The 27748-nt window shown below is 40.1% G+C and overlaps 1 protein-coding gene across 2 annotated transcripts in view; it reads right to left on the bottom strand.

Moving 5' to 3' along the window:
- wnk1b (WNK lysine deficient protein kinase 1b) overlaps positions 1-27748 on the bottom strand; it is a 106661-nt gene that overhangs the window by 10733 nt on the left and 68180 nt on the right. Inside the window, exons 6-29 of one of the 2 annotated variants that reach the window (XM_052118321.1) lie at positions 27331-27419; positions 25495-25714; positions 25108-25408; positions 24827-25011; positions 19231-20511; positions 17623-17706; positions 17370-17405; positions 16909-17055; positions 14622-14882; positions 14120-14187; positions 13795-13951; positions 13575-13691; positions 13342-13449; positions 12970-13024; positions 12731-12874; positions 11113-12263; positions 10225-10305; positions 8490-8576; positions 7839-7875; positions 7403-7455; positions 6789-7288; positions 4494-4696; positions 4156-4350; positions 562-654 (exon numbers count right to left, since the gene is read on the bottom strand). In XM_052118321.1, coding sequence (XP_051974281.1) covers positions 562-654; positions 4156-4350; positions 4494-4696; positions 6789-7288; positions 7403-7455; positions 7839-7875; positions 8490-8576; positions 10225-10305; positions 11113-12263; positions 12731-12874; positions 12970-13024; positions 13342-13449; positions 13575-13691; positions 13795-13951; positions 14120-14187; positions 14622-14882; positions 16909-17055; positions 17370-17405; positions 17623-17706; positions 19231-20511; positions 24827-25011; positions 25108-25408; positions 25495-25714; positions 27331-27419 — 5653 coding nt within the window. Of the gene's footprint in view, positions 1-561; positions 655-4155; positions 4351-4493; positions 4697-6788; positions 7289-7402; positions 7456-7838; positions 7876-8489; positions 8577-10224; positions 10306-11112; positions 12264-12730; positions 12875-12969; positions 13025-13341; positions 13450-13574; positions 13692-13794; positions 13952-14119; positions 14188-14621; positions 14883-16908; positions 17056-17369; positions 17406-17622; positions 17710-19230; positions 20512-24826; positions 25012-25107; positions 25409-25494; positions 25715-27330; positions 27420-27748 lie in introns of both variants that reach the window. The other variant, XM_052118320.1, reaches the window with a different exon arrangement.

The following is a 27748-nucleotide window of genomic DNA, read 5'->3' as shown; positions in this document are numbered from 1 at the left end:
CATTAAATCATTAACAGGCCCAGACAGAATCTGCTGATGTTTTATTATATTTTCCCCCAGATTTTCTGTGCTGATTTTATGGGAAAATTTGTGTAATTCACCAAAATGCACTTTCTTTGGTAACTGAAAGCATATTTAAATTAGCCAAATATATTTACAATCCAATTCTGCGGAAATCTGTGTATGCAGGTTCTGTGTGGGCCTGATTATAAGTCATTATTAGCAATTTCAATAAAAAATATTTGTACTGTTATGTTAAACCAAAAAATAAGAAATACTGTATGTATGGACAAATGTTAGAAATATTAAAACTAATAAGACAAAAGAAATTCTAAAAACAAGGGGAGAGTTATTTTTATCTGTCCATAGGGGACAGATGAATTAGAAAATAAATAAATAAATGGACCTCACTAGATAATTGTGGCCTATTTTGCAGGTTTTTTTTATATTATTATTCCTGACATGATGCCTGAAGATATCATCCAATCAGAGGGCCTGGCAAAATCAAGAAACAATCATATGAGAGTGTTTGAAAGAGACAAAAGAAAAAGCGTTACACACAAAGAGCCAAGCAGGGCGTACTCAGAAAACGCGTCCTTCTGCCACCTGGTTTGAACGTCACTCTCTCCGACCCACAGCTGAACTTTACACAGCCTGTGGTACAAAAAGAGGAAAAAGAGAAGAGAAAGAGATGGAGAAAAGAAAGAGACAGAGTGAGTGTGAGAGAGAGAGAGAGAGAGAGAGAGAGAAAAGAAACGTACACAAATACACAGTGAGAATGGTCACAGAGGTCAGTAAGCTATGAATACCTAACAGATAGAGAGAGTGGAGGAGGTAAAGGTAGGGAGGAGTGGCCCTGGGTGAGTGAGTGCTGAGCTGCACAGAAGAGGAGGGGAGGAAAAGGACCCCGTGAAAGAACAAGCATCAGCCCTGCAGCTTCATCCAAATTAAAGTGTGGCAAAGCAAAGATTCCTATACTTAAATGCAGATCATTGCATAGGACCAATATATGAACTACCACAATGCTTATAATTGGGATCACTGCTTGACCAAATTCAAAAGATCCAATTTCTCTTAAAATGACTAAATGTCGTAAACTAGAGCATCCAAAAATTAAAAGGTCAATTAGGGGTGTACGATTGGATTACCTCAGGAACTATTAAATAGTATTTGGAGTAACCACACATTTTTATGTAGCTTCCAGTATTGCTAATGTATATCCAAAAAGATCAGAAAATTGTGCAAAGAAATGAGTGATGGATAAGTTTATTTCACAATCACATCATATTTATATGATCATATTTAACTAAAAAGACACTAGCCAAATTTTTTTGCTTGGATAAAAAAAAAAAAAAAAAAAAATTCATAGTATTTCATTTAATATTTATTTATTTATTTTCTTTATAAATTTATTAATAAAAGAATAAAAATAATATTGTTCAAATGCATCAAAAGTACCTTTATTTATGTTTTCTGTAGGTTTTGAATCACTTTTCCATAAATTGTAAATCTACACTACAAAAAAACATAATTTTATATACATCAAATTGTATATAGTTACTGACCAAAAGTTTGAATTTAGTTCTATACATTTTGGGAATTTTTTCTTATAAAACACCTACCCTAGGGATGCCCCAATACTGATACTGCGTTCACGTACTACAAATGCTCCGATATCAAAAACAGATACTGTTTGGCATATGAATATCACTACGTTAACATTTAATGCACAAATGAATATCGCAATCTCTCCTAGTGTGATAATTAAACCGCAAAGGCCGTGATTGAATAAAATAAATATACAATCTGCATGTGCTGCACACTTCAAAGTGAATGTGTGAAGCCAGCTGCTTAAAGAGTGAAAACACCTGGTCATGAGCACCAAAGCACACTGTCAACAAAAATATCCAAATTGAAAGGGTTTCACTCGGTAATCTTCCGAAATAAAAGCTCCATTTAAAATGAAAAAAAAAAAAACATTATGGATATATAAACTACTTCTACTACTACTACTACTACTACTACTAATAATAAAAAAATCAATAATAACAACTGTTAATATCTCACATCTGTGATGCTCTAAATTGCAACATTTTATTTGAAATAATAAATAAATCAAACTCCAATGTTGTTTTTTGTATTGTGCCATGAGTATCTGTATAAAAGTACTACACATGATAAAAAACATTATGCAATTTTGTATTGAAAATTAATTGTTCAATTTTCATTTGAGTAAACCTTTAATTAAATCATTTATTTAGACACTCTTTAGAAGATAACATTTAATTAAACTGTCAAATATGAAATTCAAAAAATAAAACGGAAAAACTATTTGTTGGATGAAAAAAATCATTTGGAAAAAATATAAAACGTACTTACAGGGCCCTACATGTTAACATGCAGGGATGCTTCAGCTCATAAAAAAAGGACCTGCACCTTACATTTGCATAAAGAATCATTATTGATAGACAGCCTTTACATATTGTGAAAATTATATTATTATTTGTTTTGTTATTTCTGACCATTTCTGACAACGTGAGAGCTATAAAATGACTGGTGTTTTAGTTTTTTGATAATGACTTTTGAGTTACAGTTGCTAAAACCAATACAGTTAGCAGGTTAGCTCTTTTGGTTTTTGTGGCAGGGTGGAGGGCGGGGCCAGGTTGTGATTATACACACCCGGTCCCTTATCAGGCTAATCAAGCCTCCGAGAGGAATAAAGGCCGACTGCGGAGGATAGTGCATGAGAGAGAGATCGTTTACGGACATGTACGTCATGTGTGTTTGTTTGTCTTTTGTTCAAACAAAAACACACATTCAAATATTGTTTATATCGCCAGGCCATTTCTCGCCTACTCCTTACCATTGAACTGCTTTACACTGGTGCCGAAATCCGGGAAGGAGGAGGGATACGCCGTAGTAGAGTTCTCGCCACTACCGTCCACCCCAACGGAGCAGCCGTGGCCATCTGCCGGGGGATGAGAAGCCCGGCCGCCTGGAAGCGGAGGAACGGCCTCCGACCACGAGGAGAGAAGGGGCTCCTAACCGGCCGCCTGGAGCGGTCAGGGCGGCTGCCAGGGAAGGAGGAGTACCCTACCAGCCGCTGAAACATGGCGGGTTCTGAGACCACCGACCACGAGCGGGGAGGGGCTCGCTGCCGACTGCCTGGAGCGGGAGAAACGCTGCCAGGGGAGGGGGAGACCCCTTCTGTTTCCCGAGAATGCGGCAGGGCATTCTGTCCGCCAGGGGATGGAGGACTGCCTCCGATCCATTTACATTTATGCATTTGGCAGACGCTTTTATCCAAAGCGACTTACAGTGCACTTATTACAGGGACAATCCCCCCGGAGCAACCTGGAGTGAAGTGCCTTGCTCAAGGGCCCAACAGTGGCATCTTGGTGGTGCTGGGGCTTGAACCCCCGACCTTCTGGTCAGTAACCCTGAGCCTCAACCACTGAGCCACCAATGCCCCTATCCGCCTGGAGAGGCGCGGCTGTCGTCCGGCAGAGGGTGGAGGAGTGGCCGAGGAACAAGCTACGGCGTATCGGAGAACCGGTGAGTGCGTTCTTTTTTTTTCATCTCTCTCTCACTACCGCTCTGCGTTGGCCTTTTCCTTCTACACTGTTACAGGAAGTACACCCCCCCCCCCCTCCCCTATTTTAATTATTTCTGTTTAGAAATAATTAAGGATGGTGCGGGAGAGAGAGATTGTTTACGGACATGTCCGTCGTGTGTGTGTGTTTGTCTTTTAAGCATTCAAATATTATTTATATTGCCAGGCCGTTTCTCGCCGCCTCCTTTCCATTGAACTGCTTTACAGTTTTGTTTATAATTATTATATTTAGATACATTTTTCCTATTAATTTTTTTTTAGATTTTTGATCATCTTGTGACAGCTTAACCTTTTTAATGATGTCTATTGAGTAACAGTTGTTGAAACAAAATAAACACGCTGTCCTCAAATCATCAGTAATTTATTTGAAAACTGCAGCATTACAAAAAATAAATATAGGGGAGTACAAAGAAGGAAGTATAGGTCCTCGCAGTTGGTCTCCAAAAAATTGTATCAGGAAAGACTACTACATTTTGTTCAGCAAATGTACAGGGTCAAGCGAAGGTCTGTGGTGTTTTAGGGTTGTTTTCGTTCATTTTTACCTTGCGAGTTGACACACAGACTTGGCGCAGAGAGTGTGGCGTCACTGGTGTAAGCGGAGCACAGGTTCTCATTAGAGGGCTTGAAGGACTGGAGCAGAGGGCTGCTCCCTCCATCTATCATCCCCCCAGGGGCCAGGAACCCCTGCTGGGGCGGGTACACGGAGGAAGCACTCTGCGCTGATATAGTGCTGGCTGCTGTAACACCACCCACAAAAACACACACATATAGAGCAGTGCTAATCAGAGCCAGGACAGTGGATGCACACACAGATCAAAATACGGTTTTATTTTTATGTCCCATGATGCCAAGAACAAGACAAAACGGAGCAAGTGAATACCTGGCTGTATGGGACTCTTGCTGCTCTGGGAGCTACTGCGACTGGATTTGCTGCTTTTACTTTTGGTGGGACGTCGTCTGCGACAAGCCGGGTTCACTAAAGGCGGGTTGACCATAGTGGGTGGAACTTTGCCTAAGCGGGTAAAAAGAACGTCGATCTCAGCCTTCTGTCGGCTATACAGGGCCTGACTCTCCATCATGTGCCTGGCAGAACAACAAGGATTTTAAAAACAATACATGATTTCATGATACAAAACAAGCATAAACAGATGTTAGGAAACAATATGAAGAAGCTGCTAGCAATGTAGAAGAACACAATATTATATGTACAACTATATTCAGAAAAACAACTCATAGACGATAAGGTCAAAAACAACAACAACCTGGGTATCTCAGCGAGTAAAGACGTGGACTACAACCCCTGGAGTCGCGAGTTCGAATCCAGGGTGTGCTGAATGACTCCAGCTAGGTCTCCTAAGCAACCAAATTGGCCCGGTTGCTAGGGAGGGTAGTCACATGGGGTAACCTCCTCGTGGTCACTATAATGTGGTTCGCTCTTGGTGGGGCGCATGGTGAGTTATGCGTGGATGCCGTGGAGAGTAGCGTGAAGTCTCCACGCGTGTTAGGTCTCCGTGGTAAAGCGCTCAACAAAGCCATGTAATAAGATGCACGGATTGACTGTCTCAAACGCAAAGGCAACTTAGTCAAGTCACTACGCCACCACGAGAACTTAAGAGTGCATTGGGAATTGGAAAACGTTTCTTTTAACGTCTCTATCTGTTGCATCGCAAACATGCCATCTACTATGTGTCCACATTTGGTTATGTGTTCAATGTTTCAAGATAAATTGATTAGTTTGTTAAATTAAATCACCATCATCCATTTCTGTAAAAAAAAAAAAGAAAAAAGGGATACATACACTCACCGACTACTTTATTAGGAACACCTGTACACCTTAACTTATGCGATTATCTAATCAGGCAATCGTGTGGCAGCAGTGCAGTTCATAAAATCATGCATATATGGGTCAGCACCTTCAGTTAATGTTCACATCAACCATCAGAATAGGGTAAAAAATATGATTTCACTATTTTTGACCATGGCATGATTGTTGGTGCCAGACAGCTGGTTTGAGTATTTCTTTAACTGCTGATCTCCTGGGATTTTATGCACAACTGTCCCTAAAGTTTACTTAGAATGGAGCCTATTTACTTTCAATTGTAGTGAGCAAAATACCATCTCAAAATGCACAACATTTCAAACCTTGAGGCGAATGGGCTACAACAGCAGAAGACCACGATGGGTTCCACTTTTGTCAGCAAGAACTGTTCTTGGCTGACAGAAGTGGAACCAGTCGTGACCCATATCTGTATGATTTTATGCATTGCACTGCTGCCACACAACTGACTAATAAGATAATCGCATGAATATGCAGGACAATTTATTTATATTTTTGATGGCATATCAGCAGCAATGGCTATATTCATGGCAAAGACAACAGTGTTCAAATTAAACAATGTTTACAATAGTTTGATAGATACAATAATAATAATATATATATATATATATACATATATATATATATATATATATATATATATATAAATAAAATAAAAATAACAGTAGAAGTAATAACAATTATATAGAGTTTTTCGGTTTAGTATGTAAAAGGAATTCTAAAAGATTTCCTGGAGAGACCTTTTTAAATATATCCATCAATATATTTTCTGAATAAAAGCATTTTCTAATATCATTTAGCTATAGACATTCTATCAAAATATGTTTTATACTCAAAGTCTTACATCGATCACAAACCGGTTCCTCTTCCCCTTTCCATGAATATGCAGGTGTATAGGTGTTCCTAATAAAGTGGTCGGTGAGTGTATCTCCACATTTGTGAATTGTCAAGTCCTTCTTGATTGTTTTTTACCATGTTGTATATCAGCCTAGCTATATACTATCTAGACCTATGTGTAATCTGGAATGAATAGGGAATAGTTTAATTTAAAGTCATTTAATCATCTGTTAACTGATTAACACATGTTAAATGTACAAGGTGTTGATATAAAAAATATATATATACTGATAGACTAAAATAAAAACGAAAACAAAAAAAATGAATAAAACTAAATAAAAAAATTTAAAAAACTATAATAACCTTGGTTTGAACCTAAAACTTTTCAGTCACTAGCCCACACCATTACCTACGACGTTACAACATCCCAGATTTAATACAATATAGTCTACCAATTAGTCAGTGTAAAGCAGAGGAATAAAGGGAAAGAGAAAAACGTACTTTTCCCTCAGCTTGCAAACTTCCCTCTTGAAGTCCTCGTTTTCAAATTCAGAGTCATTGTCGCTGCTGAAGTAAGAGCTGACAGAGTTGTTAAGGCTGCCGGTACTCTGGGTTGGACCATTCCCCATGGCTGGATAGGCCTGAGGTACTGGCTGGGGTTCTGGGGGTTGCAGGCTAGCAGTAAGACCCTCATCCTGGGTGTTGTTCACAGAGAAACGCCCCACCTTGGTGTCCGTCTTCGTTGTGACCTGGAAACGGCCGATGGTGGTGGGCTGGGTGGAGGTGGCAGTCTGGCTGGGAAGCGCAGGGAGACCATCGACCACATCTGTTGTTGCGTTTCTGAGGCGAGAGGAGGATCTGTGCAGTGTGTTTTCAGGGCTGGAGAGAGTGGAGGAGGATGATGATGAGGAGGAGGTACTTGTGGAGGAAGATGATGTGGAAGACGAGTACTGTGTGCAGTTAGTAGCCTGTTGGTCACTCTCATCAGGAGCCACCGACATCTGAAAGGAATACAGAACGAGAGTGAGAGCACCACCTGATGTCATACATATAAAATAAAATAAACATCCTGTTACAAATGAGCCTGTAATCCTATTTCAAATAAGTCAATGTACCTGAAATCGTTTGTAGCCTCCAGGTGCAGGCTCTCCATCCAGAGAAACCGGAACTGAAGGAGCAAAGAACGATATTCAATTGAGCTTTATACATTTATTTCTGCTTTTTTTTTGTTTCAAGTTTGTACTTTTGTATTTGGGTTGCCAACAACTACATTTTAGTTTAAAAATTAGATGCATGTACAAGATAAAGTGTAAATTTTGGTGCTATAACTAGTCATCATTTCTTTTTTAATTTTCAGTGTGACAGATGAGTCCTTACTCGAAAAAAAAAAAAGTCTCTCATAAAATACATCATGTATAATAATTATAAAATGTTTTTTGATGGACTATCATGCCACACATCAGGACACTGCAGTCAATGCTTCATTGATTTCAAGTCAACAATGTGACATTTCTAAGGTAAGTTTTAGAGAATTAAAATAGCGGTACACACCTGGCTGTCCTCCAGATGGCATCCCGGTGAGAGAGGACTACAGGGGAGAAGACGGGGAGAATTATAACATAGAAATATGAAGATGCAGTACACAGAACAGTAGAAACACCCATAATGCCTCTATATGTAATTGGTCAAAAAGGCATGACCCTCCTAATGCAATAGCTATATGTAACAGTTGAGATTCTGGGATCTTAAATATGAAAGTTAGGGAGAACAAAGCAAGCAAGAATTTTCTATACACTCTAGTACTGGGACTGTTACAGGCTTTTTCTGTTTCAAATGTTGAGATTTTAGAAGGTAGGTGTGGGTGTGAAACAGATCAATATTTAAGTACTTTTTTTTTTACTATCAATATCCACTTTCACTTTCTTTTGCGATTCTTGAGCATATTGCCTTGCTTCTTTTTTGTTTCTTACCTAGACCTATCATATTGCTTTGAAGATATTGATTGAACCACTGTAACCACCAAGTCTTATGGATTCCTTTTATGCTGCCTTTATGTGCTTTTGGAGCTTAAACAATTTGGTATCCATTAACTTGCATTGCATGGATCTGCAGAGCTGAGATATGGGATGGCATGATTTTTGGGTGAACTATCTCTCGACTACATTAAGTGTTTCTCAGCCCGACCTGTTGGTGTGCGTGTACCTGGTGTGTGACACTGTTGATCGAGACGGTCTCTGGACTCAGTGCCCTTCTCAGTTGGGCATCTAAATCTTCCAGAGGCTGCTGGGACTGATTAATACATTTTTAACCAATTAGTCAAGTACACTTGTGTCCATTACATAACATAAGACACACACTCATACAAACATTTATTAGTTATGGCATGCCACAATCAATCAAATTAACTTCAGCATGAGATGATCTCTTACAATAAGTAAAGAGTCATATGGCCACTGCCTGCAAGGACTAAATGCTTTTAATAAAAAAAAAAAATCATTTTCTGCTCCATAATTGTGAGATGGAGATTAAATCCTTTAATTGGTCCATGCTCTGTAGTTTCTGAAATGTTTTTACAGCTTGGCTCTTTGCCGAGTGCTATCACAGTAATTTTCAAAAGTGATGGATGAAAAATATCACATAAAAAAGATTATGGAAGTGTTTTTTATTTAGCACAGATCACCAGGCAGATGCAAATGATTTTCTCTGAATGTGATGTGGATGAAAAACAAGGCTTAGTTTAGACTAATGAAAATTATGTAATGTCTAAATTATTCTGACAGAGATTAGCATTGAAATGTATCAGCATCCAGAACATCCAGAAATAAACTATTGTAAATAACTAATGATTCATCTTCCTTTTGACTAGGTCATAAACATCCTACTGATCTTAATACTGAACCCTATCCTACTAATGTCAACTGAGGACAAAGTGTGGGTTCACATCAACAATGTTCTCAGAAAACTTACACCTGCCGAATTGACTACAGTCACTGGACGCTCCCACAACATTTCAGAGACATCTGTTAATTTCTCAAAATGCATGAGAAATGTAGGCTTTTCTTATTTCTGTGAAAATTTCAGGTTCCTATCTGATCACCTACCAGAGATATTCAACCTAAAATGGGATATTTAAATAAGTTGCACATTCTCGTCCTCATAAAAAAATAAGAGAAATGTTCTGCATGCACATTATACTTACCAGCAAAATTAAGACAGACTCAAACTCTTCCCATTATAAATTGACCCTAAAAGTGGAACTTTGAGCAATCTTGAGCATTACATTAGGACTTAAGTTCTAAGTCTAAGGAACAAGAATGTGCAAAATGTTTATATATGTCCATGTACCTTGTTATGTGCTCTAGAGATCAGTTTTTTTTCAAAGCAGCTAGGACCATCCTGAGCCGAGATATTGAGGTTTCCGTAAACAGCTGTATAACCAACATTTGTCATGTGCCATGACACAAAGATGGCCATCGTGGTTAAACCAAGTGAAATAAAAATAAAAAAACTGGTGGTTTTTCAATACCAATATATAGAGGTAATTAAAAAAATGGTCAAGCAACCTGTCTAACTTCTGCTAGACTAACTCACTGAATTAAGCAGTCTGACAAGCAAGATAAAATAACAGCCCAAATAAAATAAAAACATAAGACTCTATGATATGAAAATACTTTTTTGACTGTTGTTTTCTAAAAATAACATTTTCCCTGTCCTCCACTTCTCTACAGCAGAGAAAATAAGAGTGAACAGCAAGTCAGAGTTAATAAGTGTCACAGGTCATGCTTTTAACCGACCTCAAAGGAAACCAACGCCATGCAGCCATTTAATTCTGATCCAATTAAAAATTGTTACTCATGCTCTCAGTGTTTTACAGGAATGGAACAATAATAATAAAACAAAAAACAGAAGATGACGGGAAGAGAGAAAAAAAGGGCACCTGAGTTAAACAAGGTCCTGGGAAGGGTGGTAGGTGCTCTGTGGGTGGCGTGCCAGCCTGATCTGGGCCGACAGGCAACACCTAATGAATGAAGATGGAAGAGAAGCTAAAGCAATGTAAAAAGTGCTAGCAGAGGAGCCATTGAAACACCATCAGCAACATGCAGCATACTGTACATAATTATACACCATAATTATATTATAAAAAAAAACTAATAAAAAATAAAATAAAAAAAAGTGTCAGTTGAGTTACTTTAACATGCATTTTTCCAGTTATGAACCCAATGGCCATGCATAAAATGTGTTGTTAATAGAACAGACAGTACTATTATTTGTTTTTTACAGTATATTGTTAGTATTTTGAGAGAGTGAGGTTTCAGGTGAGGTTAAAAGACAAGAAAATTGTATATCATGGTACTCTTGATTTCAAACCAGACTGCTACCTTTCAAACAGACCTTTCTGATCAACAGTTGATGTAAGAGCAGGGTCTAAAATGTATTTGTTCACAAGCTTGCAAATTGTAGGTGAATAAAGAAAATATACTAGACAAAATAATATAAATATTTAGTGGCCATGAATTTCTATTTTGAACAATTTACAATCAAACGATTATATTACGTATATTATATTTGAGATTATATAATGACTTAAACTGTTGTCTACTCTCACACAATGCTATCATATGGCTTCAAAAGGCTTGAAATATAAGGTATGAGTCATAACTTCTATTGTGCTTTTTTTTGTTGCTTTTTTTGGAGCTTGCTAACCCTTAGTTATTAAATGGAAAATGCTGTGTTCAGATTCTTCAGTATTATCATTTAGAATTTTTCTTTAAATTTTTGGCCCTGTGCAAGTGTATCAAGTGGTCTTGGCACTTCCGTCACTCACCGGTAATCTTGATAACGGAGCTTTGGATGGGGTCGTCTGACCATAGCCCACAGGGGTGGAGGGATTACCCATAGCTGTCATTGGGGAGCCTGTGGGCTGGCTGGAGGAGTTCAGGGGTAAACTAGATGGAGGAAGAGGGGTGCCACAAGGGGTGGCGCAAGTAGTTGGTGAGGAAGTGCCAGAGACGCCTGAGGCCGTCATGGAGTCTGTTGCATCTGTCTGGGCAGAGAGAGGTCCAGAGCTCAGGTCCATAAATAGACAGCGCAGCTTCTTATCCAGAGCTTGAATGTCATCGATGCATTTTCCCTGCGGGTCACTGTCACACTCCACACATTGTGCGTGGCTTTGGTTGGGCACGGTGGCACTCTGAGGTTGGCTGTGCACAGGGGTGGGCTGCACGACAGGCATGATAGTGGTAACCGGTTGGATGGTGGGCATTTGTGGCTGGGCAACTGTTGCGGGAATAACCGTAGAGGCGATGGTGGATGGTGCGAGTTGTGGCGTCTGAATAGCTGTGGTAGGGATCACTGCCAGTGAGAGCTGAGCTGTGGTGGAAGGGTTGGGTGGCTGTTCACCACTTCCTCCGGAAACAGAGCCCACAATATTCATAGGAGTGACAGGGTGAGCGAGAGGGATGGGGGCAGTTGGTACAGGTGTGCTGATGGGTGCTGGCATAGGGACTGAGGTTAGGGGAAATGGTGTAGAGCAGGGGATGGTGTTGGGCACAACTGGCATGGGCAGAGAGGAGGTAGAGGAATTAACACTGATGAGGGAAGGTATAACTTGACCTATAGGCAGAGGGAGCTGAGTGCCAGGCTGTGGATGAGTCACAGGGGATACCACAGCAGAGGTAGGCACCTGCTGAAGGGTAGGAGGAGGTGATGATGACCCTTGTGGGTTGTCTGAGATCGAAGGTAAAGATGGTGAGGAAATTACTTCAGAGGACACTGGTGCTAGAGGGGGAGAAGACACCGGGGCAGCATTAGAGGGCAAGGGTGTTGCAGCAGGTACTAGAGGAGGCATTGTGGCATGGAGCATAGGTGGCGCAGTGCTGGGACCAGGTTCAAACCGCCCTTGACGCATCTCAGAGAAGGCCTGCTGCAGACTGACTGCAGATGCAGACATGGAGAGCCCCAGGGCAGGTGGTGCAACTGAAGCAGCAGAGAAAGAGAAAAGAATACAGCCAGACAGAAATGAGTACATTGTTCCTTTGAATGGATATAATGCCTCCTAAACTGACCCTATATGACATCAGATTGCAGTAAGCCAGTGTTTTTGCTTGTTTGTGGTTTAACACCATGCCAGCTTCAGTGGCTATTTTCCTGGCAAAAAATAAGTTAAAATAAAATAAAAGGTATAGTGATTAAAACATGTATAATGTTGAGAATTATTTTCAATTAAAATGGTTTCTTGACCTTAACTGCCTCTTTGATAAATCTTTGCCATTTAGAAAACTCTCCAATAAGAAACGGTCACTGCATGTGAATCATTTTGCACGTTTGGGAATGGTGACATTGGGTTGGACGTTGAAGGGTGGGGTTTTGGAAAGTCTGAAAATGGCTTCTTTTGTCATTATTACAAACAAGAGAGTATTACTAAACTTTTTATTACTACTCACAGGATGAAGGGTCTTCTCGAAGGGGCACTGTAGGTTGGGGTGAACCGAAGAACTGATCCTTCAGTCGGGACTCGGGCACTGGACTCACGATAAACCTGCGGCCTGCTGAGTGGACCACCTGGGCAGCTGAACTAGGCGGGATACCTGGCAGAACAAGTGGAGTAAAGAAGACCTCAGTCCTGACACATTATTAGCAAAGGGTGTTAATTTGTTTTACAAGGTGGGATTGTAAGCTCTACCTTGCACAAGAGGTGCAGATGTGGTAGCTTTATGTTGCTCTTGAACGGTGACAGTCTGCAAGGAAGCAATCACTGGTAAGGACACTATTTACAAAACTTTGAGATGTGCTCAGACACATAAATGCAACAATTATTTACAATACTAATGTTTAAAGATGAAAAATGTTTGGTAGGTACAAAAAACTGAAAAATTCATAAAATGAAGGTAAAATAGCACAGACGTTACGACACATATACTATTAACTAGTATTACTTATTACAGTTTCTGAAGGTTATGCAACCAAATTGGAAAGTACCATGTTCTAAGGTGCCCTCTGCACATGGCAAAACGTTTCACTGGTAGTCATGGAAATACTGTTGAAAAGGGCATACCTGGCTACGTTCTCTTTCCACACCTTTCTCATCTGCTGTTTCTATAACTTCTCGGATCTGCTCAATGAAGGACTCACGCTCACTCTCTAGAATGAATTCACTCTGAACCTAAGAAAACACATGGAGAAAGTAATGTTTTGAAATGTATTTTGAAAAATGTCTTAATGGACAAACAAGCATAATCGAGCATGTCTGGTCAGTATTAACAACATGTGGGTGTTGTTTCAAGTTACCATTATCTGTGCAATTTCCTCTGGGTTATCTCCATCAAGATCAAACTTGAAAGTCACCATTTTCCTGTTGTGTGTTTCTAACTGACACTCTGCAACTCTATCGCCCATGCTGGAAATCTATATATGACAAAAAACAACATGAGATATGTTTTGTATTGATTTCCCAACATAATAAAAAAAATCAAATAAAACGATAAAAACAATTGTGAGCTGGACATACATTGAGAACATTGAGCTTGGCTTTTGAGGTCTTTTCATGGCGTGAATGGCTGCGCACTGATCTTCGCTGGTGCCGTTTGGCAGAACGGCCCTCATGCCTGCCTCCCGTTATGCCCTCATTGCCATCACTGAGGCCAGAGGCAACATCAGAGTGACAGCTGAGGAGAAAATACACACACGAAGACCACATATACACTTTACTCTAATGGTTCAGTACAGCACTTCTCAGATGTATTGTGCTACGACATTGACAATTTCCATCAGATTTGGCCTAATTGTAATTTACTGATAAACTGTTGCATATGAATTTGAATGGTGACTCGTACCTCTCCACTGTTGGAGTTTGAAGTTGTGACAGCTCTGTTGTCAAAGTTTGAGAGATGGTGTGAGATGTCTGGAACAGCAAGCAATAAAAAAACAAAAAAAAAAAACAGGAATTATAACAGAAAGAGATACAAAAAAATAAATAAAAAAACAAAACAGATAAACTCTTTGAAAAGAAGTTCAAAAAAGTTCTTTCCAAAATACAAAAGACATCTAAAACCATGACAGGAGAGCAAAAAGTAAAACTACTGCAGGCAGACTGCGTGAGTCTGCATTTGTATTTGTATTTTTTTAAGAAATAAGTCAACATTTCAGAGCGAAGAAAAGAAAGGACTGTATGTAAAGATAGCTAAGCATCTACGCTTCCCAGACAGATCAACAGACAGTAAATAAAAGAGCATGAAATGGCTCTACAAGAGACAACAGAAGCCCTATAAAGCAACAAAAACTGTCTAGACTAGTACGTTTGGGACTGGTTCGATTATTAAGGTCCATTTCAGGTACCTTCACTGGTGCATCTGATGGCAAACATGGCTGTTCGGTAGGGGTGGGTACTGTGGACACAAGGATGGTTGGCACAGGTGTCACTAGAGGCTGAACCAACTGAGGTTGCAGTGACGTGGCAGGTGGCAGCAATGATGAGGACGTTGGTGGTAAGGACACGCCCACCAGACACATCAGCGCTTCAGGAGGCTGCGCCACTGTTACTGGGAGCGGCAATGGTGGCACTGTCACAGGTGGCACACCATGAGTTGTATTGCAAAGCTAGTGGAGGTAGGAGAGTGGCAGATTGGGTCAGACTGATGGTTGGGCAAGATGGATGACGAGTTGGGAAATATGTTTGTGGGTATGTGCAAGCACCAATCGATTGGGGCGTTAAAGACTGCAAGGCCAGATTATGTGTGAGACGAGCAATGCTTCGATAAACTGCATCAAAACAATCACCAGTTCAGACTACATGACGCAGACAGCATGCCTCAGGGTGGATCACATCGACCACAAGCAAAACACACATGAAATAAATTCCAATTTAAGTGCCAAACAGTTATAAAATTAAGTTAGGAGGGGTACCTCTCTGAGTGCCAAAAAAAACTTACTGACAAAAAACACATAACTAAATACAAATCAAATAAACATATATATATATATTTTTTTTTTTTATGGATTTGTGACTGAAGGCCAGGGATCAGCCAATGTGCAAAGCTGATAATTACAAACAAATGTGGAGAGAGCTTTTACGTGAGGACAGCCACATTAGTCTAATGCACTTCCTGCCATAGGAAAAACAGGTACTCTGGACTAAATATCAGGTACTAAACAAGGAGAACTCATCTCACTTACCACACAACTAATGTCCATGCAACATATATTTAACATGCCAGAATACACAGAGCTTGCAAGCAGAGGCACGTCAGTGAGAGACTACCATGGAATCTCAGATACAAAGTGTGTGAAACAGAGAGAGAGAAAAAAGCAAAATTGAAAGAAACCACTTCCACAGAAGTCATATACAATTTCTTAAAGTCAACATGAAATGGCATTCACAACCCATTTTATTTCTATAATGTGATGTATTTCTGAGTGAAATAGCAATGTAGAGTTTTTATCCAATGGAATTTGATTACATTACTAATTAGTTGGGTGTGGTCTCTAAATGTTGCTGAAGAGGAGGGGTTGAAAATGTATTTTTATTACAGATTATGAAGACAAACTTTTTTCTTTTGGAATTATGTGCACTGACGAATCACTGAATATAAGACCAGGAACATTTATAAAAGTGCCATGAAACCCGCTTAGTTTAGCACCAATCGTTCAAACCAGAGACTTGCTCATGAAATGTCTGTGAAAAGCTGGGCGAGTAGTATGTGGGGGGAGGACGGAAGGTGGTCAAGCACAAAAACCCAGTGTGCATCTCATCTTGCTGCCTAGCTCACGAGTAAATGGTGAACACAAATTCAGGCACTGGAATGATTGTTTATCCATTGAACTCTGGGACACTTATGACTCAATCACCTGTAAAGTGTTATTATGAAAGATAAATGACATAAAATAAATGCAAAAGGTGTATATTTAATTCTCTTAAAAACTCGAAACGAAAAGATGTTTTCCTTACATGCACATTATTGTGCTTGTCTTCGAATGACTTAAGACATAACAACGTTTTTAGTAAGGGAACATAGTAAGCAGCGATGCTCCCCGGCTATTATGGAGCATTCTGGGAAGCATTTTACAATTGGGATAGCCCTAGAAAGGCCGACTCCCTGGTCAGTGCCCGGACTACTGAACTAGGGAGCTGACTGAGACACACCCTCACTCCCAATAGAGATGGATAAACATCCAAGTGTAAAAGAAAACAAAAGAAAAACAGTACTGGGGCACTTATATGCTGTATATCATTCATGGGACAAAAGTATGAAGGTGTGAAGAATAAAGACGATAGAACAGTTTGCAAATCAAAGTTGTGTATAATATATTCAAACTTCTAAAATGAAGTGAAAGCAGGCGTTGCCACCAAAACCAGTACTGCTTAGATACCTAATATAAATTCATAGATATTTATTCTTACAAGGAATAATAAAAGTTAAAACAGCATTTGTGGCATTATGTTGATTATCACAGATAATAATTTCAACACATCCCTATTTCTCTAAAGAAAAAAAGTTTCATGGTCCTTAAGGTAGTAAATGGGGTCAGTTTTGATTTCAAGTTGACTTTAAGCTTGACTTTTGCTTACAGCACAAGTGATTGTAAATATTGAGGAATACTATGTGTGTTTTTGAGCTGTTGTTACCTGTGTGGGCTGCGCCCCGGGCTGGATTTGTGTCTGGGAGGTGATCTGAACCATGGTGCTGGAAGGCTGTTGAGGAGCTTGCTGTTGGGGTATTGAAACACCAGGCAGAGACGTGGGCACAAGAGAGACCTGCTGTGGAACAACAGCCTTAAAGGAGAATAACAGACCCACATTAACACAACACACAAATATTTCACCTCTTTAGACAAGACATGCTATGAGAAACTCTACAAAAAAAATACATTAAGCCTAAAGCTCTCAATGTACAATGTACTAAATATTAATTTAAGTTCATATACAAGCTTCCTTTTTCAAAGTCATTAAAACACAATATAATGTTTTATGCCACATTTCTTATATGCAAAGATTAATAAAATGACCACGAAAGAGGGCAAGGCAAAAAGCACAAAAATAAAGTACAGGTAAATGTGAGAGAAAAATATATATTTTTTTTTCTCTACCTGCGAAGGGAGTGCTTGGACGTAGTAACCGCCATACTAAAAAAAACAAATACAACACAGCATAAGAGAAAGCCATCTCTATTGTCCACAGCTTTCACACGCAGGAGAGAATCCAGAGATATCCAAACAAAACAAAAAACACCTCAGACCAAGAAGTGTGGTTTGAGAGTGAGTGGTTTATTTGCCTTGTCCTACATTGGCTCTCCATTTATGTCAATGGGCATGAGGATTTGCCAGACAGAGGAAGTCTTACCTGCTGAGGAGCAAGGATGGCCGATGGGGTGCTGCAGGAAACCAGGGACACAGCACTTGTGGGCTGGGTAATGGGGACCTGCACCTGCTAGGAATATGCAGAAATAGAAATATGGGGGAAATAGAAAGAGAGAGAGAGAGAGAGAGAGAGAGAGAGAGAGAGAGAGAGAGAGAGAGAGAGAGAGAGAGAGAGAGATGGCAGTGGTGAGGAGACAAAAAAAAAAGCAAGTTATTTAGAGTCTAAAGTAAAAACAAAAATTATACAACTTTCAAATATAGACCATTCATACACAAAACGTGAACACCGAGTAATGGTTTAAACACTCAGGTCACCATTCACTTTTGTGTATGCATCAGGTGTTAGCAGAGGAGTGAGTAGGGCTTCATGCATGTGACCCTAGATGATTCTGTAGCTTGGGTAAATGTAATAAAAGAGCTCAAGGAAGCAGCTTGCATGTGTTGTTTTTATAACCAAGGAAGTGTCTCCTAAAATGTATCTGAACTCTTAACACAGGTTGATTTGCTTTTTCACCTCACACAGAGGCTGGTCTTAACAGAAGCAACCCTTAGAAAGCTGCAAGTATACTTGTGAAGTATAATTGCTCCAGAAGTTGATAATCTTTCCTTAGCCTTATATTGAAGAGTCTATTAATTATAAGGAAGAGGCTTAGAGAGCAGCAGGAAATAAGTATGCTTGGCAGATAATAGGAATGAAAACAACAATGGTATAAAAGATAAAAAGAGGTAGAAAAGGTGTTTAAATGTAGGGTGAAGAATGGGACTGCAGAGTGACACTGATAATGCCAGCCTTCTAAGGGTTAAAAGATGACCTCTAAGCCTGGATATGAAGCTAAACCTATTAAAAATAATCAATCATTGGTTTTTGTGCTAGTACACTTCTTTTCTGATGTATAGTGACTGGTGTCCTTTACGGAGACAAAATTGAAAAACAAAAATAACTGATAAACGTTTTAACCATTTCCAGCCAACTATAATGTAGCAGCAGAACTAAAAAGCAGATAATAAAGTAAAATACATAAAAAAAAAAACATGATTTGTTTTTGTAGGAAACAGTAAAGCAAGGTTAGAGAAACCTTAAAGAGACAAGCAAACCTGTCTAAACCCCCAGTTTGTATTGTATGTGTCTGTGTGTTTGGTCATACAAATCATCCATTTAATCTAGACTCTTGTACAATTGAATATTTTTGCAGTTACAGTTTGGTTAATATCAATAAAATAATATGTAAGAGGTAAACATGACTTCAGATTTGTATGACGTGTACAGATATATATACTATATAATTTTACACAATATCTGTGCAAACACACATTTATCATATACATCATTATATGAACATACAAGCAAAAAATCTAAATCAATGGAACTAAAATGACAAAATCACATTAGCTAATGGAGGATTAAGAAATGTCTCAGGACAAGGGGATTTAAAAAGCAGGTTTATGCATGTTTACGCACAACCTTTTTTAGTCCTAAAGGATGGCTGGAGAGGGTTAAAACCACAACCACGGGACAAAAATCAGGTTACTAAGAGAGAGAGAGACAGGGAGTGTTGGGTAAAGGCGGACAAGAACGAGTATTTCTAGGTACCAAGGCAGCGCCCTGATGGGACAGTGCAGGTTCGTGGTATGTGAGGTCCGGTTGAAGGGTTGTTTGCCGGGCCCAGGTACCGTGCAGAGTGTTGATGTGCGAGGATGGAATGCAGGTCGACTCAGGAGGAACAAACAAAAATGATGGCTGACTGGGTGGATGTCCGTCGCTGACATTGCTCCCTCCATCTGTTTTGTAATAAGAAGTTTGTGGAATGGATTGAGCAGCAGAACAGTCTGGAAGTTGGTACAATGGATGAGGGGGTGGTGAGTGGAACTCCCCAGCATCGGAGGAGGTCACTGAGTCACTTGAAGGTTCAGGACTGTGGTCTTTGGGTCCATGGAGAAGCAGGCTACCTGGGGGAAGGGGCAGCTCTGGGCTTACATAGCTGTAGAGTTCTTCCGTGACAGGCTGCAATCGACCGCATATGCCTGGGTTGCTGGACCCTTCCTCCATGTTAAGGTCCATGGGGCCACGGCGGGCTCGGTATAGTCTGGACGCCAGCATGGCTGGGTCTGCTTGGAGGTTGTGCATCTGAAATTCAAAAGCCGTGCTAGGCTCGGCTGTGTGGGCCAGCACAGGTGGTGCAGAATGGGGAAACGAGTGGGGATGGTAGCCCGATTCAGCAGCTGCCACAGGGGCCGAACTAGGCACACTCATGGGGGGCAGTTGAGGGATGGGACTGTGTGTCAAGCGTGTGTGGCTCTGGACATGAGGGTGCAGGTAAGTTGGCCCATGCTGTGGTGGAGCCTCATAGGCCAAGCTGGCAGCAGCGGCCACCTGCATCTGTTGATGGAAACTGATGTGGCTTAACTGATGTGGCGTCATAGGGTAACTGGCATAGGCCATTGCTTCGAGATGGTCCATTAATGCAGCTTGGTTGAGACTCAGCCTGCGGACTGCCTCCTCTTGCTCTGCCCTCACATCTTTGTAACAATATAGAGACTCTGTTGGGGGCTGCAGATGCAGTGGCATGGCTAATCTTTGAGCCACTGTGCCTTGCATCATGAACAAGGAGGGCTCAACACCAGGACCAATGGTTTCTACGCCGGAGAATGGGTGCAGGCTGCTGCCGTAGCTGCAGTGGTAGGCGGGCTGAATGTGACGTGTGTGGGCCTCCAGGATGGAGGTGCTCTTGCGACGCTGTACGTTGAAACCTTTAGGCGGGCAAGACGGAGGGGGTGAGAAAGAGACGGGCCGCTCCGGGATGGTGGGGAAAAATATCGGGGGCTCGACCAGACCTGAGCCTCCTCCACTGTACGGCTGACTCACTGACTGTGGCTGCAGTGACAACAACATACTTTGTGAGGAAGTAGAAAAAGCAGCATCACAAATTCACAAAGCAAGAGAAAAAAAAACAGAAAGAGAGATGAATATAAAGAGATGTCAAGAGAGAAAACAGTTTATTATAAAATCACCCATGAGGCAAAGACTTCCCAATGACAAAAGAATAAGTCAAGAGACATATTAATGCTTAACAAAAAGAATGTATAAACATGACAGCAACAGACATTCAATTAAATACAGATGCTTCACAGGCTGCAGGGCTCAATAACCATTTCCTATTGATTGCGGTTCTTCTAAGTGCATGCCAATCTGTATTTAATGTGAACACAGGATTCCAGCTAAGTGGGCCAGGGTAAATTAGATTTTAATAGGTATCTGCCTGTCTGATGCTGGATTCAGAATTTATGAATCTTGCCACAATTTGGCCATCGAAGACAAATTTCAGGGATTGTAAAATAATGATCTTAGGGCAAATTCAGCAGTCTTTCATCGCTAAGTGTGACATATTCACCGATGGCTGATTAATTTTTGATTAATCATATCTTTTGATGAAGTCCTGGCAGTGCCAGAAATGTTTGCACCGAAATCGTATAGTGTGACTGGGCACCTATGGTGACCAGAACAGATAACACCTAGATAACTTTGTCATTCGAGACGATTGGGAACAAAGACTTGGCTACAATGTTTATTGTACAGTCTGACATAATGTCGCACAGGGTGACATAAGTTTTTACCCAAGATCTCACTGGAACCATATTGTACAGTCTGACCAGCAAAAATCGTAAATGACCATAAAAATCATACAGTGAGCACCCGGCTTTACTATTCTCATGATCTGTGCTTGGGCCTTTGGTAAGCTCTTCCATTCTAAAGACCTATCATAGCATTAAACAATCAGTTGTTTGCTTCAAGTGCGGGGATAAAAGAAACCCTGTAACTTCGACATACAAGAGCAGATATAAGCTATTTATACTTCTGTTTTGTTACAAAACAACTTCTTTGTGAAACTGCATTACTCATAAAATTAACATCGATTTAACATCGAAAATTAACAACTTTCTATTATCTTAAGTCTAACACTCATATGGAGCTGGGACAAGGCAGATTGGGAAGCAGCTTCAGCATCGAGGGGCAGACTACAAAAACGGCTCTGGTGTTAACATAGTGTGATATAATTTGGACCTATGATATAGCAGGCCTCAAATTCATTGTGCTTTGAATAGTATGTTTTGATGTAATACAGCTGAACTTAGCCAGAAGATGTGAAATTCCAATTCACCTTTTTAATTACACTGTTTTTTTCTTTTGTTATCAGGGGTGTAAATATTCACTCTGACAATTTGATTATGATTCTCCACTGAATGTACATAAAATCTGAAATTAAGGTCACAATTTTGTTAAATTAAATTTGATCATTTTGATACTTCCAAAACTCTTCAAACATAATATTTTATTCAAAGGTACATGGCTGTACCCAAGCCCAGCTCAACAGGAAGCTCCTGGTTCACTGGGAGACACTAACATACTGGACTGGCAAAGATTGCTGGGAGGCTGGCGCGGCGGCGGGGTGGGGCAGAGTGCAGGGGCAGGACACTCTCCAGCGCTTTGGACAGACGTCCCGCAAACGTTTCCCCATCTGGCCTCCCCAGCCGGGGTGAGAGCGGGGCTGATGGGACCGGAGGAGGGGTAGAAGGTGGCTTGGGATGGCATGACAAAGAAGAGGTGGTAGAAAAAGGCACGCATACAGACATGCTACGACCACGACAGCGGGGGAGATGAGGAGGAGGCTGGAGGCGAACAAGGGGAATTGACTATTAACCACAATGGAACACAAATGATAAAACTGGCAAATAACCAAAATAAAATGATAAGAAAACATTATGAAAAATATCAACAGAGCACATGAGAAGACAGAAATCTACAATAAGCAATCTACAGTGACATTATCAGTGCAAGTGTGCATACTCCTGATATACAAAGATTATGTAAAAATAAAAATCTAACATTAAGTCTGTTGTTCACTTCTAAGACAATGGGCCCACTTCAATTTACAAAGTATTATATTGACTTACATTTTATCAGTAACACAGATACTTGTAATCTGAAATGATTGCATGTGATAAAATTCATAATCATTAATTGTAAGCAGATTAAATTATATATTGTGAGATTAAAGGGCCATCTATCTAACCTGATCTGAGACTAATCGGATAACAAAAAAACTTCTGGAAATTTCTGGAAAGCATATGTGCTCAAGAAAATAATCTGATGCAATGACACTACTGAAGAGGAAATCTGTCATTTCCCAAGCAATATTCAAATGCCAAGAAAATGGCAGCATTAACAGTCTACTATGTAGATGTAGTAACTGATACAAATCAAGGATAGCAAAGTCCATAAAAACATTACAGGACATCAGTCCTTTGAAATGTTTTATGATGAAGAACAGCATATGTAAAAGATATGTATATTGTAGAGAAAAATAGCACATTAGGTATAAACAGACCAAAAATAACCATAAACATAAAATAACAGTAATCAGTGCTGTGCAGGCTATAGATTTTACCAGAGTTTTTTCCATTTTATCCATTAATATATTTCAAGCTAAACAAGTCAAGTGAGACAATGGTATTTCTAAAATGTACGTGTTTATTTTGGGGGTGAAATCATAGAAAGAAGTCCAACCAAGAGAAAACCGTTGAAACCAAAGTTAGGTGTGTGTGTGTGTGTGTGTGTGTGCGCGCGCGCGCGAACAACCAGTGTATCTGGCTTTATGGAAAACTGATAAATAATAATAAGAAGAAGAAGAAATGTATGAGAAGAGATAAGAAAAATAATGGTGCAGTAGTGTTGGTATAAAAAAATAAAATAAAAAAAATGTATAGTCCCTGCTCTGAGATCAAAGACAGATAGTGGCATCTTTGAATGTTGTGACTGATTTGCCAAACTGATCATGGTTTGAGTGCCCAAGCTCTCTGGACAGGACATACAGTCTTGGCATTAAAGAGAAACAGGAAGTGATGGAGGCCTGCCAGTCTGCACAGCATGATACACAGTTACATACCACTGCCTTAAAAAAACTGAGGAAAACATTTTTGGAGGGAATTAAAAACATCATGAAACTAACAAAAAGCAACACAAAGCCCCCCCTCAGACACAAAAAAAATGCATAGAGGATGAAGAGGGAACACAGCTCAAGTTCACATGGGAATTGGGGATATACTTGACCATCAAGAAAGAGAAATAGAGAAAAAAATGAAGAGTGCAGGCTGTTTTAAAAAAAAAAATCAAACCCATTTAGAGTGTAGAGGTTATGGCTTTGCTTTCCTTTCTCATGCATCATTCATTTACTCTCTGATAATAAACCATCATCAAATTTCAGCTCCAAAGATGACACATGCAACCACAAAGATTCACATTCAAAAAGTCAAACATTAGTCCATCATTCATTCATGATTCACAGGTTCATCAATGGTCATCAGTGTATCACTCCTTTAGTCTCTTACCTTAGCACAGGAAGAAGGATTACGGGAACTGGTGTAGAAATTTTAACTGAATAAATGCTAAGTCTAACTTAAGTTAGACATGTGGCCACTTGCTTTTAAAAGAGTTAATCTAAGTTAACTTGTCAATACTAAAGACAAGCACACACTTCAAGGCACAAGCTTGTTGACCAGTGCACATTCAAAGACTTAACAGCTTCTTATTTTTTGTTATGTAGTCAACGTTATGGTGCGCATTTTAGACAACAAATCACATACAAGGATTTGCCGATAACAAGATTATTCTCCATCCTGACTATAGCAATGATCCTAAAATACCCTTCCAATACAAACTGACACCCAATTAATTATTTGGCTAAATAATATGGAATGCATATAAGGGGTGAAGGGCTTCTTGTAGTGAGCGCTAAGGCTTAAGTTATAACAGTGCAAAGACTATCTCAGACTATGGAGATCTTCTTAGATCTGTGTAGACCTCATTTGGATCTAAAGAGAATATAAATCCCAGCTGCTTTCTGAATTTTAATAGCTCTAAGCTTCAATTAGTCATATGATAACTCGCGTGCAGCAATGATTCCCTTTTTGTCTGAAAAATGGCAATTGTAAAGTTGTGATTTATTCACCGTGGAATTGGTCAGTAGATGGACAGCTGCAAAACACAACCTTGCAGGAGCAAACTATGTATGCAATCACATCAAGCTACTATACTAAACCTGCAGTGATTATCTCAGTGAGGTAGTGAAAGATTCTTGGAGTGGCCATGATTAATCCATCTGTGTTCTGTGACTTATACTTCTATGACTTACCATGGGCTGCTGGGGATATGCAGTATGCTGTTGGAGAGCCTGAGAGGTGGGAGGGAAGGCACCCTGTCCAGGCACCTGCTGCGGTTGTGATGTTGGCGGTGAGTTATAAGACATGTTGAGCTGGCTGAGGTGAGGTTCTGAGAATACAGAAGAACCCTGACCACTGTCAAAAGTCCCGTCAGCTACTGTGGAAAGAGACAAATCTCATAATTTAACAGGAAATGATAACAAAAAAAAGTTGATCCAGAAAGCTTTCAAATAAGACTTGCATGCCATTCCACCTTGAGAGTACTGAAGCTGCTGGTCTGCCTCGAGCTCTTCAGACTCGGGCTGTATGAGGCCAGGTGTGGTGGGCTGGGATCCGCAATGACTCTGTGCAGAACCTTGGGTTCCTGTAGGACAGGACACGTTCTTCAAAGACTCGCTGGACAGTTGCTTCTGTTCTTCCTCCTGCTTACGTTTCTCTTGCTCGGCTCGCACCTGCTGTCGTTGCTCACGCTTGCGGCAGATCAGGCCCACACGGTCCCTAATGGCCTTGGCCATGGTTTTGTGGTCACCTTCGCAAACATAGCCCGACTCAACCTGTAATGCAACACAACATACGTTGCCATCTCAAAAAAACATGTCCAGGCACAAGCTGCGACTCATAGAATCAGCGGAAAACCCACCATTTCCTGAGCCACATCTTCTGGAACGTCCCTGTTGAGGTCGAAAGAGAACTCAATGGCTTCGTTGTCTTTGTATTTGCCTTTCAGTTTTTTTACATCTTCAATGCGCAACCACAACTTGATGGCAATCATCTCCCCATCATCTTCTTCAGCCAGCTCCACTCGCACTCCTGTCTCCTCCTGGAAGAAGGCATGATTCAGAAGGTCCTTGATGGCGTATCTGGCAAGAAAGAAAAGCATATTACACGCAAACAAGGCTAGAGATGTTAAATAAGGATGCCTAATTAGTTAAAAAATATTTATATTCATACGGTAAGGCATTTTTGGCATTGTCCAAGATTGAAGGACAACCGATCAGTTAAATATCAGTTAAATAGACTAATTTAGAGGTACATGGTTGACAAACACTGGGGTTTGTCCAAAATTAGAATGACCAGAGTAATACAAAGTCAGTGAATGGGGCTGATTTAGCATTTCAAAAACCATGCATAAACATTATTTTCTCAAAAATACAAACCTGTACATGCATGTTGCTAACATATTATTGTAGCCCAGTTTGTCCTGAATACAGTGTAATCAGACTTTAGCCATTAATATTTTTCTAACAACTGAAAAAAGCACAAATGTCAAGGCATGTCAAAACTTCTCCAGGGCCCAAAATACCCTCAGACCCCAGAGGGTTAACAAGCTAAGCAACCATTCAAAATATTGGGGACATCAGGCCTTTCATTTAATGATCTCATAATCAGTTTGATGGGTTTCCGAGCCCAGATTTCTCCTGTCTGACCCCTTGAGTGAAGTTTGAAAACTTGATGCTGTTCTTTGACTGTTTATTGCCAAAGTCATGGAGACAAATTCCAGGATTCCAATTCCAAGCAGATTTCCTTGTCACAGTTGCCTTTACCTTGCTCACTGGGGAGATTTTTAAGTCACTATTTTCTGTGAACGTTCCATCACTGTACATTTAAAAAGAGCTAATGCATGTCACCTGCGTGGAATGATGTAAATGCAGGGAAAAATAACAGATTACACAACTTCTACAGATAAGCATAGATCGATCTCTGGCACCTGGACAAAAACAGATCTTAAGTAGAAGGATCAAAGTCTTAAGTGAGGTCCTGCATGGCCACCTCTAGGTCCTGTATCACAGTATTCACACATTGCTGAACAGCTAGATTCAGCAGACATCAGCTTTTCTAGTGCTTTACCAGCGAAACATGAGACGTTGTCTCATCTTACGCTCGACAGGCTGTTTGCGATTTTCTATTTAAAATTATTTCATGTATTAAAGAAAAAAACAGGTAAGCATTATATATAAATCACTGAGAAGTCGATTTACGATTAGTAAAGTTTTGCATGATATTTCCACAAACTGTGTTTGGAAAGAAATGAATATACATAAGAGTATTTCACTTGGAGAAAAACCAGTTATTTGTATTAAAAGGAATATTGTTTAAAAATGCATTAAAGGAATATTCTACCTTTAATTAAGGACTTTCACAAAGTTGGTCTGTTGTGTTTTAGCTGAGGTGCTAGGACAGAGTAAAAGTTAAAACTGTGCTCTTTCTGTTGGTTGAGTGCCATTACCATAAAGACTGGTTGCCTGAATTGTTCCAAAACAGCGTTTGGGAAAAAGGCTATCTGCAGCTACTGTGCACATTCCACATGGAGGACTGTGTGCCCAAAGCCTCCAATAAACTCTCACATCAGCACAAGCTCAACGCATCTGTGGGCAGGCACATGTCCCATGCCTGAGAACTGAGGTATGACTAGATTATCGAGTTCCATGAACACTATGTTGGTGTGGGTGTGTGGTGTATGAAGTAGGCACATTACCTTTCATCTTTGTATTGCTGAATACATCCCTCAATGATCTCTTTCACCTCTGGAATGGCTACCTTGTCGAAACTGCCAGGTTTAACTCCCTGCAGGTAAAAACATAAAAGGGCATTAGATCACCAGGTCTTTTTTACATGAAAGGAAAAAAAAAAAAAACTGCTTTGGAGCACTGAGATTCAACTAAATTAAATATGGTGCACGCTGTAGTATGTAAGTGGTATACTTGTGTGCACAGTTATTATGTCTATGGCAGTTTTCTGAAGAAAACTATGTGGTTGCTTAGGTGTTCTAAATGTTTGTTAGCATGTTGTTATGTGGTTGCAAGGATGTTTCCGGTGGTTCCTAAAAAGGTCTGAAATTTAATCGCTTTATAGATCAAGTCAGTAAATTCATTGATGTTCCACACAGTAACAGT

The sequence above is a fragment of the Xyrauchen texanus genome, chromosome 45 (assembly GCF_025860055.1).
Source record: "Xyrauchen texanus isolate HMW12.3.18 chromosome 45, RBS_HiC_50CHRs, whole genome shotgun sequence".
NCBI classification, from domain to species: Eukaryota; Metazoa; Chordata; class Actinopteri; order Cypriniformes; family Catostomidae; genus Xyrauchen; species Xyrauchen texanus.
Note: the sequence above shows the minus strand (reverse complement) of the source record. Positions and strands in the feature narration are given on the sequence as shown.